This window comes from Salvelinus fontinalis, chromosome 39 (genome assembly GCF_029448725.1).
Source record: "Salvelinus fontinalis isolate EN_2023a chromosome 39, ASM2944872v1, whole genome shotgun sequence".
NCBI lineage: Eukaryota > Metazoa > Chordata > Actinopteri > Salmoniformes > Salmonidae > Salvelinus > Salvelinus fontinalis.
In genome coordinates, this window is record NC_074703.1 from 5,681,402 (window position 1) to 5,693,742 (window position 12,341).

At 41.5% G+C, this 12,341-nt stretch overlaps 1 protein-coding gene across 5 annotated transcripts in view; it reads right to left on the reverse strand.

The window, feature by feature from the left end:
• Positions 1–43: 43 nt before the first annotated feature.
• The window catches only part of LOC129838708 (receptor-type tyrosine-protein phosphatase R-like), a 119,252-nt gene continuing 106,954 nt past the window's right edge, over positions 44–12,341 (reverse strand). For 4 of the 5 annotated variants that reach the window (XM_055905849.1, XM_055905846.1, XM_055905848.1 and 1 more), the window contains one exon: positions 44–7,251. In XM_055905849.1, coding sequence (XP_055761824.1) covers positions 7,158–7,251 — 94 coding nt within the window. In that variant the 3' untranslated portion in view covers positions 44–7,157. The remainder of the gene's footprint in view (positions 7,252–12,341) is intronic. The other variant, XR_008756890.1, reaches the window with a different exon arrangement.

Here is a 12,341-nt window from a genome sequence, read left to right on the forward strand (position 1 = left end):
TGCTGAAGAGAGACAAGGGTGAAATTAAAACCAGATCAGTGTGTGATAGTTCGAAACAGTTTCTCTTTATTGGCAGTAAGGTCTTACAGGAGGTACAGTATCAGCAGTTTCATTGGGTACAATATCATTTTCTGTTTAGGTACAGGGCAGTTTAGTGGCATCTTCAAGCCGCTAACTGTCTAGCCAAGGTAGTACAACTCTCAACGTAGTACTCTTGAGGTAGTACAACTCTCAACGTAGTACTCTTGAGGTAGTACAACTCTCAACGTAGTACTCTCAAGGTAGTACAACTCTCAACGTTGTACTCTCAATGTAGTACAACTCTCAAGGTAGTAAAACTCTCAAGGTAGTACAACTCTCAATGTAGTACACTCAAGGTAGTACAACTCTCAACGTAGTACTCTCAAGGTAGTACAACTCTCAACGTAGTACAACTCTCAACGTAGTACTCTCAAGGTAGTACAACGCTCAATGTAGTACTCTCAAGGTAGTACAACTCTCAATGTAGTACACTCAAGGTAGTACAACTCTCAACGTAGTACTCTCAAGCTAGTACAACTCTCAATGTAGTACACTCAAGGTAGTACAACTCTCAACGTAGTACAACTCTCAACGTAGTACTCTCAAGCTAGTACAACTTTCAATGTAGTACTCTCAAGGTAGTACAACTCTCAATGTAGTACACTCAAGGTAGTACAACTCTCAACGTAGTACAACTCTCAACGTAGTACTCTCAAGCTAGTACAACTTTCAATGTAGTACTCTCAAGGTAGTACAACTCTCAACGTAGTACTCTCAACGTAGTATAACTCTGCACAACACAGGGTACTAGAGTAACATCCAGGAATATTGCATGTACAGTAATATAGTCAACAGAACACTTCAGAGCTGTCTCAAGGTCATAGTATGGCTTCAGTACTAAACCCTCAGTAAACCACCAAAACAATTACTCAACACACTGTTTTAGTTTTAGCTAAGTTTTAGATTTTTACTTTTGGTCTGTTGTTACACACGCTTTTTTTTTGAATAAACACTACAAGAGTTGGATTACAGATTAATGGCAACGTATTTCCTCCGCACCAACTAGTATTTAGTGAACAGATGTCCAGTCGTACAGTAGAAGATAAAAAAAACTTTTCCCCTCAGTAGTAGGAACAACACAAACAGCTGTTTGAGGCCTGCACCTCTCCTTGTGTTGCCCTCCAAACATGTACATTTCATTAAAGCATACATACAATATGTACAGCTTATATCAGATATATAAATAGTTACTACTGTGGTTATTATGTCGGACAAAGAGAGAACTAATCACAACATTCAAGTCCATTAGTAGTACATAAGGGAAGAACTCATAGGCTTGCATCCTAAACCCTCTTCTCTAGATAGTTCACTACTTGTGATCAGAGCTCTATGGGCCTGGTCAAATGTAGTGCACTTTAAAGACTCTAGGGTCCCATTTGGAACGCAGAACCTTTGTCCTCCTGGCTAATATGGCCATTAAGCCCACATAGTGGATAGATACAACTCTACTAACAGTAAACAATATGCACGGACGGTTAACATTTTATGTATTCAAAACCTTTTTTTTTTTAATCACGAATAACAATACAAAAATCATCCATAAGTACATACAAAAAGTGAAATGTTTCTCAATTCATCGTCACACAACAAACAACAATCTGCATACTCCTTGGTTGAACACTTGCACATTTTCAGCAGCAAGATAGATTCTTATATGGTCCTTATAGATATGCCTGATCACATTATGTTTAATGGTCCTTATAGATATGCCTGATCACATTATGTGTAATGGTCCTTATAGATATGCCTGATCACATTATGTTTAATGGTCCTTATAGATATGCCTGATCACAATATGTTTAATGGTCCTTATAGATATGCCTGATCACATTATGTGTAATGGTCCTTATAGATATGCCTGATCACATTATGTTTAATGGTCCTTATAGATATGCCTGATCACAATATGTTTAATGGTCCTTATAGATATGCCTGATCACATTATGTGTAATGGTCCTTATAGATATGCCTGATCACAATATGTTTAATGGTCCTTATAGATATGCCTGATCACAATATGTTTAATGGTCCTTATAGATATGCCTGATCACAATATGTTTAATGGTCCTTATAGATATGCCTGATCACATTATGTTAAATGGTCCTTATAGATATGCCTGATCACATTATGTTTAATGGTCCTTATAGATATGCCTGATCACAATATGTTTAATGGTCCTTATAGATATGCCTGATCACATTATGTTAAATGGTCCTTATAGATATGCCTGATCACAATATCTTTAATAGCACTTTCAGATGTAGTGTATATATATTCCTCCATCATGCATATTCATGGTTTGCACCTCCGTCACTCGGTCGTGTCATGCCATTGTTATGAACGTTGTCAAGCCTCCCTCTACCGGAGGCATTCTGGGCGGAGGCTAACTACTGTTTAGTCAAAATTACACTACAGTGTATGGAAATACGATGATATTGCGAAAGTAGTCAAATATTTAGTAGGACACAACTTAATGCCGGCGTTATCATGTCTTCAAAATTTACTTTAGACATGGCAATGTTGTCATTAGCTAGTAAAGTTCGTCGAAAATAGCTAGCAATGCTAACGTTAGCTAGCTAAAATCCGGTGGCCTCTCCTCACTTTTAGCGAGCTAGTGAAAGTCAATCTGGTGACATTCAACGTTTTCCTACAAATTATTTGCCTCATTTTGAATGTCATTGCATTTCAAATCCACTGTAATGCGCTTTTGATTAAATCTTCATCAGCGCTCAATGACGATGCATTTAGTAAAAAAACAACATTGTGACCAAACATGCAGCCCATGAATATAATGTACTTGAAGAGAAGCAGAATGTAGATTATAGACCACCCGGCTATTGATCACTAAAACCCGAGACTGGAACACAAATATTACTCTGCTTCTCTACTGTTTCAGTGAAATAGTGAAATATTCAGTTTGAGGTTCCAGGCTACTAAACTATTCTAAAGCATGATCTGTATGGGCAAGCAGCTTTGATGAGAATAACTTTGGCTGTTTGTGGGAATCGTCTTGTTGAGTTAGAAACCCTAGCGTAGTTTAGGAAATGACCTCATGGATGTCTTGTTAGAAGAGGAAGGAGCAGGGAGGGGTATTTGTTTTGTCTAGAGTCCACCCTGAATACAACTCTGCTTTACTAGTGAAACCATTGTGAAATGGAGCGCTATTCAGGATGGATTCCAAGCTAGTAATTGTGCAACTCACTTTAGATTTTCAGGAATTACCAGAAAAGTTTGAAGGGAATCATGTCCAATCTACAGTTGAAGTCAGAAGTTTACATACACTTAGGTTGTTGGAGTCATTAAAACTCGTTTTTCAACCACTCCACAAATTTCTTGTTAACAAACTGTGGTTTTGGCAAGTCGGTTTGGGCATCTACTTTGTGGATGACACACGTCATTTTTCCAACAATTGTTTACAGACAGGTTATTTCATTTATAATTCACTGTATCACAATTCCAGTGAGTCAGAAGTTTACATACACGAAGTTAACTGTGCCTTTGAACAGCTTGGAAAATTCCAGAAAATGATGCCATGGCTTTAGAAGCTTCTGATAGGCTAATTGACATAATTTGAGTCAATTGGAGGTGTACCTGTGGATGTATTTCAAGGCCTACCTTCAAACTCAGTGCCTCTTTGCTTGACATCATGCAAAAATCTAAAGAAATCAGCCAAGACCTTAGAAAAAAAATTGTAGACCTCCACAAGTCTGGTTCATCCTTGGGAGCAATTTCCAAACGCCTGAAGTTACCACGTTCATCTGTACAAACAATAGTACGCAACTATAAACACCATTGGGCCACGCAGCCGTCATACCGCTCAGGAAGGAGACGCGTTCTGTCTCCTAGAGATGAATGTACTTTGGTGTGAAAAGTGCAAATGAATCCCAGAACAACGGCAAGGGACCTTGTGAAGATGCTGGAGGAAACAGGTACAAAAGTATCTATATCCACAGTAAAACGAGTCCTATATCAACGTAACCTGAAAGGCCGCTCAGCAAGGAAGAAGCCACTGCTCCAAAACCGCCATAAAAAAGCCAGACTACGGTTTGCAGCTGCACATGGGGACAAAGATCGTACCTTTTGGAGAAATGTCCTCTGGTCTGATGAAACAAAAATAGAACTGTTTGGCCATAATGACCATCGTTGTGTTTGGAGGAAAGAGGGGGAGGCTTGCAAGCCGAAGAACACCATCCCAACCATGAAGCACGGGGGTGGCAGCATCATGTTGTGGGGGTGCTTTGCTGCAGGAGGGACTGGTGCACTTCACAAAATAGATGGCATCATGAGGGAGGAAAATGATGTGGACATATTGAAGCAACATCTCAAGACATCAGTCAGGAAATTAAAGCTTGGTCGCAAATGGGTCTTGCAAATGGAAAATGACCCCAAGCATACTTCCTAAGTTGTGGAAAAATGGCTTAAGGACAACACAGTCAAGGTATTGGAGTGGCTAGCACAAAGCCCTGACCTCAATCCTATAGAAAATCTGTGGGCAGATTCTGAAAAGCATGTGCGAGCAAGGAGGCCTACAAACCTGACTCAGTTACACCAGCTCTGTCAGGAGGAATGGGCCAAAATTCACCCAACTTATTGTGGGAAGCTTGTGGAAGGCTACCCAAAACGTTTGACCCAAGTTAAACAATTTAAAGGCAATGCTACCAAATATTAATTCAGTGTATGTAAACCTCTGACCCACTGGGAATGTTATGAAAGAAATAAAAACTGAAATTAAGCATTCTCTCTACTATTATTCTGACATTTCACATTCTTAAAATAAAGTGGTGATCCTAACTGACCTAAGACAGGGAATTTTTACTAGGATTAAATGTCAGGAATTGTGAAAAACTGAGTTTAAATGTATTTGGCTAAGGTGTATGTAAACTTCTGACTTCAACTGTATGTATTTGGCATTCAGAAGCTACAGTATATCAGAGTTTGAAATCAGGGTCAGATAATCCGGACAAAAAAATGATAAGTGTCTGATTGACGTTATCTTTGTAATAACTGTTTTGTTTCAGAGATAAAGTGTCTGGGAATCTACAGTGGGGCAAAAAAGTATTTAGTCAGCCACCAATTGTGCAAGTTCTCCCACAGTGTGTGAAAACCTTGTGAAGACTTACAGAAAACGTTTGACCTCTGTCATTGCCAACAAAGGGTATATAACAAAGTATTGAGATAAACTTTTGTTATTGACCAAATACTTATTTTCCACCATAATTTGCAAATAAATTCATAAAAAATGCTACAATGTGATTTTCTGGATTTGTTTTTCTCATTTTGTCTGTCATAGTTGAAGTGTACCTATGATGAAAATTACAGGCCTCTCTCATCTTTTTAAGTGGGAGAACTTGCACAATTGGTGGCTGACTAAATACTTTTTTTGCCCCACTGTATACCATTCAGTCATACAGAGAAAACGTCATGTCTAAAAGATGATCATGAGTTTAATGTTACACATCAAAACATGATCTTAATATTGTATAAAACTAAAAGCATTATTATTACTGTAATTTAATCTATATGATCAACAATTAAACATAACATGAGTGCACCATTGTCATTTAAACGCAAACGTTTACACTTTGGTAAAGAAAGTAGTCGTATAATTTTCTGTGATGCTTAAAGGCCCAACACAGCCGTTTTCATCTCAATTTCAATTAACTGCCAACATCATAGTATGTGAATATATATAAAACACAGGGGGGGGGGGGGGAATCATGTTTTTGACTGCACTGGGCCTTTAATTGTCAACACAATATATCTAAGGATGGATTTGAAAGCCAAGAAATGGAAAATAAATGATTGTCTGAAAAAAAAAAAAATGTTTTGGTCGTAAGATTGATTTACTGATGAAATGTCATGCCATTTCAGAGCCAGGGTAGATCACACGGTAACTCATAATAGCGAGCTTTGGTATGGAACAACATTGGATCACACGGCGGCCATGACAGTTCTCTGTGAATAAGGTAGATCTATAGGACGGCCTATAGCAGGGGGCTGCCAAACTCAATTCCTGAAGGGCCGCGTGTCGGCTGGCTTTTTGTTGTTGTTCTTTGCTTCCAATTCAGTGTGTATAACAGCCATCCCCATAGCGTAAAGACCTTTTGATGTGTAGTACCGTGCAGACAGGCCCAATCGTTCCCTCACCTTTCATACACTGATGTTTCAATGGATGATCAACATGCTCTCAGAGGTATACTATATGGCAGAGGGGCAGCTTCTAGTGTGTTACTGAGAGAAAAGGCCAACCTCCAATGGAATATAACAGTCTTTAGAATAATACCCTTTGTGTAACAGCACATAGTTTAAAAAATTAAATAAATCATAATTCAAAAATATCCTAGTAAAGTCACAAAGACAAGTGCTATTAATTTCGACAACGTACCTTTTGCTTTTTAATAGAAACACCGTGGACGATTCAAGGACCACAGACTACCTACCCATCTACTGTAGCACATAGTAGTAAGAGGTCAGAGTGGAGATATACTACAGAATCAATATCAGGCAATCTGATTGGACAGAGCTGCAGTATCAGAGAGTTTGATTGGACAGAGCTGCAGTATCAGAGAGTTTGATTGGACAGAGCTGCAGTATCAGAGAGTTTGATTGGACAGAGGCAGGTTGCTCACAACAACGTTTTCAGAAGCAGAGCTGCTCACGAATGACAGGAAGTAGTAGAAGAAGAAGAAGAAGAAGAGGAGGAAAAGGAGGAAGAGAAGAAAGGATACATTACATTCAGAGACAAAATCACCTGTCCATACCTCCATCTCTCTCTCTCTGTAAGGAGACTCAATCAATCAGCCAATGGCAGTCCAGGCTGTCCATACCTCCATCTCTCTCTCTCTGTAAGGAGACTCAATCAATCAGCCAATAGCAGTCCAGGCTGTCCATACATGTCCACAAAGACTAAGCCCACAAGGACATCTACCATCCAATCGTCACCCAAATATCCACTTCCACATTAGTCACATGACCTCACAGTCACCAGGTAAGATAGGTCCTTCCCGCTAGGGGGAATTAAATTCCACTTCCTGGAAAAATCTGGCATGTCTAGCAGAAACTTCCTGGCCTCTGTTCATTGGCCGGTGTCGGCGGAGAGGCCGGTCTCGAAGAGGCTCAAAGCGTGGTGGACAAACTCGTACTGCTCCCCTGTCTGGATCAGGCCTCCTCTGAAAAGACACACAGAGACAAGGCAGCCATTAGAATCACGGCAAAAATAACAGAACGGGCCAGTAAACAGTGTTAGCATGTTAGTAACATGCCATGAAAAACAAGGAGTGGAAAAAGAATTATAATAAACTAAACCTTCCATCAATTGCGGCCATCCTGCTGTCTGAAAAATAATGAATCCACCTCCTACTGTGACTGAAAAACCTCCCTCTAGTTTTAGTGCTGCGGAACATTTGGAACATTCATTACCATTGTTCTGTGTCATAATACAAGAACCATTTAGGATTCTCTCCAGCTCATTTAATCCTGTGGTAATTAGTCACGGTAAAAGGTCATTTTAAACTCTTCGTCGCTCATCTAAACGATACAGTGGCAGTTTGCGTCAGTACATTCTGTTCATTGATTAACTAAAGCTCAACCAAGGCAACATTATGGAGTCATTGATACCCTGTTGAGCTGCAGGCTACTGCTTCATCCTAATGGATGATTGCTTTATCCTGGGACAGACAGGCTGCGGGAGATATTTCAGCTTAAACCCTGTTCAGGCTCAGGGGATGAGTGTGTGTGTGTGTGTGTGTGTGTGTGTGTGTGTGTGTGTGTGTGTGTGTGTGTGTGTGTGTGTGTGTGTGTGTGTGTGTGTGTGTGTGTGTGTGTGTGTGTGTTTGAAAGAGATAGGAACATAATATCACGTTCTGTCCCTCTCTTGTCTCTTGTAAGAAAAACACAGTTTCTCATGTACAAGTTTCTTAGCATGATTTATGTCACACCCACCTACATCCTGACTGTCTGTCTGACTGTCCTAACCCAGCCACATCCCTCCTAATATCCATCCTGACTGTCTGTCTGTCTGTCCTCACCCACCTACATCCCTCCTAACATCCATCCTGACTGTCTGTCTGTCTGTCCTCACCCACCTACATCCCTCCTAACATCCATCCTGACTGTCTGTCTGTCCTCACCCACCTACATCCCTCCTAACATCCATCCTGACTGTCTGTCTGTCCTCACCCACCTACATCCCTCCTAACATCCATCCTGTCTGTCTGTCTGACTGTCCTCACCCACCTACATCCCTCCTAACATCCATCCTGACTGTCTGACTGTCCTCACCCACCTACATCCCTCCTAACATCCATCCTGACTGTCTGAATGTCCTCACCCACCTACATCCCTCCTAACATCCATCCTGTCTGTCTGTCTGACTGTCCTCACCCACCTACATCCCTCCTAACATCCATCCTGACTGTCTGTCTGTCCTCACCCACCTACATCCCTCCTAACATCCATCCTCACTGTCTGTCTGTCCTCAACCACCTACATCCATCCTGACTGTCTGTCTGACTGTCCTCACCCAGCCACATCCATCCTGACTGTCTGTCTGACTGTCCTCACCCAGCCACATCCATCCTGTCTGTCTGTCTGTCTGTCTGTCTGTCTGTCTGTCTGTCTGTCTGTCCTAACCCAGCCACATCCGTCACGGACAACGACGTCTTGCTTCCAGACAAACTAAACACCTTCTTTGCCCGCTTAGAGGATAATACAGTACCACCGACGAGGCCCGCTACCAAGGACTGTGGGCCCCCCACTCTCCTTCTCCGTGGCCGACATGAGTAAGACATTTAAACGTGTTAACCCTCGCAGGGCTGCTGGCCCAGACGGCATCCCTAGCCTCAGAGCATGCGCAGACCAGCTGGCTAGTGTGTTTACGGTCATATTCAATCGCTCCTTATCCCAGTCTGCTGTCCCCAAATGCTTCAAGATTTTCACCATTGTTCCTGTACCAAAGACGCCAAAGATAACTGAACTAAATGACCATCGCACCATAGCACTCACTTCTGTCATCATGTGTCTAGTCAAGGATCATATCACCTCCACTTTCCCGGCCACCCTAGACCCACTTCAGTTTGCATACCGCCCCAACAGGTCCACACATCTGCTAACCATGTGTATGTGACCAATAACATTTGATTTGATCCATCCATCCATCCTGTCTGTCTGTCTGTCTGTCTGTCTGTCTGTCTGTCTGTCTGTCTGTCTGTAATCACTGATGGTCATTAGAGCAACACAAACACAGTAGCATACAAGCAGGAAAGAGGCCATGGCTTTATCATCACCAGGTAACTCACCTGTCTGCTGTAAACGTATTGTACTACATTGGACCTATTCCACATACTGTCTAATACACCAGGTGTAGGTAACTCACCTGTCTGCTGTAAATGTATTGTACTACATTGGACCTATTCCACATACGGTCTAATACACCAGGTGTAGGTAACTCACCTGTCTGCTGTAAATGTATTGTACTACATTGGACCTATTCCACATACTGTCTAATACACCAGGTGTAGGTAACTCACCTGTCTGCTGTAAACGTATTGTACTACCTTGGACCTATTCCACATACTGTCTAATACACCAGGTGTAGGTAACTCACCTGTCTGCTGTAAACGTATTGTACTACATTGGACCTATTCCACATACGGTCTAATACACCAGGTGTAGGTAACTCACCTGTCTGCTGTAAACGTATTGTACTACCTTGGACCTATTCCACATACTGTCTAATACACCAGGTGTAGGTAACTCACCTGTCTGCTGTAAACGTATTGTACTACCTTGGACCTATTCCACATACTGTCTAATACACCAGGTGTAGGTAACTCACCTGTCTGCTGTAAACGTATTGTACTACATTGGACCTATTCCACATACGGTCTAATACACCAGGTGTAGGTAACTCACCTGTCTGCTGTAAACGTATTATACTACATTGGACCTATTCCACATACGGTCTAATACACCAGGTGTAGGTAACTCACCTGTCTGCTGTAAACGTATTGTACTACATTGGACCTATTCCACATACTGTCTAATACACCAGGTGTAGGTAACTCACCTGTCTGCTGTAAATGTATTGTACTACATTGGACCTATTCCACATACGGTCTAATACACCAGGTGTAGGTAACTCACCTGTCTGCTGTAAATGTATTGTACTACATTGGACCTATTCCACATACTGTCTAATACACCAGGTGTAGGTAACTCACCTGTCTGCTGTAAACGTATTGTACTACCTTGGACCTATTCCACATACTGTCTAATACACCAGGTGTAGGTAACTCACCTGTCTGCTGTAAACGTATTGTACTACATTGGACCTATTCCACATACGGTCTAATACACCAGGTGTAGGTAACTCACCTGTCTGCTGTAAACGTATTGTACTACCTTGGACCTATTCCACATACTGTCTAATACACCAGGTGTAGGTAACTCACCTGTCTGCTGTAAACGTATTGTACTACCTTGGACCTATTCCACATACTGTCTAATACACCAGGTGTAGGTAACTCACCTGTCTGCTGTAAACGTATTGTACTACATTGGACCTATTCCACATACGGTCTAATACACCAGGTGTAGGTAACTCACCTGTCTGCTGTAAACGTATTATACTACATTGGACCTATTCCACATACGGTCTAATACACCAGGTGTAGGTAACTCACCTGTCTGCTGTAAACGTATTGTACTACATTGGACCTATTCCACATACTGTCTAATACACCAGGTGTAGGTAACTCACCTGTCTGCTGTAAACGTATTATACTACATTGGACCTATTCCACATACGGTCTAATACACCAGGTGTAGGTAACTCACCTGTCTGCTGTAAACGTATTGTACTACATTGGACCTATTCCACATACTGTCTAATACACCAGGTGTAGGTAACTCACCTGTCTGCTGTAAACGTATTGTACTACCTTGGAACTATTCCACATACGGTCTAATACACCAGGTGTAGGTAACTCACCTGTCTGCTGTAAACGTATTCTACTACATTGGACCTATTCCACATACTGTCTAATACACCAGGTGTAGGTAACTCACCTGTCTGCTGTAAACGTATTGTACTACCTTGGACCTATTCCACATACGGTCTAATACACCAGGTGTAGGTAACTCACCTGTCTGCTGTAAACGTATTGTACTACATTGGAACTATTCCACATACGGTCTAATACACCAGGTGTAGGTAACTCACCTGTCTGCTGTAAACGTATTATACTACATTGGACCTATTCCACATACGGTCTAATACACCAGGTGTAGGTAACTCACCTGTCTGCTGTAAACGTATTGTACTACATTGGACCTATTCCACATACGGTCTAATACACCAGGTGTAGGTAACTCACCTGTCTGCTGTAAACGTATTATACTACATTGGACCTATTCCACATACTGTCTAATACACCAGGTGTAGGTAACTCACCTGTCTGTTGTAAACGTATTGTACTACCTTGGACCTATTCCACATACGGTCTAATACACCAGGTGTAGGTAACTCACCTGTCTGCTGGAATTGTATTGTACTACATTGGACCTATTCCACATACTGTCTAATACACCAGGTGTAGGTAACTCACCTGTCTGCTGGAAACGTATTGTACTACATTGGACCTATTCCACATACTGTCTAATACACCAGGTGTAGGTAACTCACCTGTCTGCTGTAAATGTATTGTACTACCTTGGACCTATTCCACATACTGTCTAATACACCAGGTGTAGGTAACTCACCTGTCTGCTGTAAACGTATTGTACTACCTTGGAACTATTCCACATACGGTCTAATACACCAGGTGTAGGTAACTCACCTGTCTGCTGTAAACGTATTATACTACATTGGACCTATTCCACATACGGTCTAATACACCAGGTGTAGTTAACTCACCTGTCTGCTGTAAACGTATTGTACTACCTTGGAGCTATTCCACATACTGTCTAATACACCAGGTGTAGGTAACTCACCTGTCTGCTGTAAACGTATTATACTACATTGGACCTATTCCACATACGGTCTAATACACCAGGTGTAGGTAACTCACCTGTCTGCTGTAAACGTATTATACTACATTGGACCTATTCCACATACGGTCTAATACACCAGGTGTAGGTAACTCACCTGTCTGCTGTAAACGTATTATACTACATTGGACCTATTCCACATACGGTCTAATACACCAGGTGTAGGTAACTCACCTGTCTGCTGTAAACGTATTGTACTACATTGGACCTA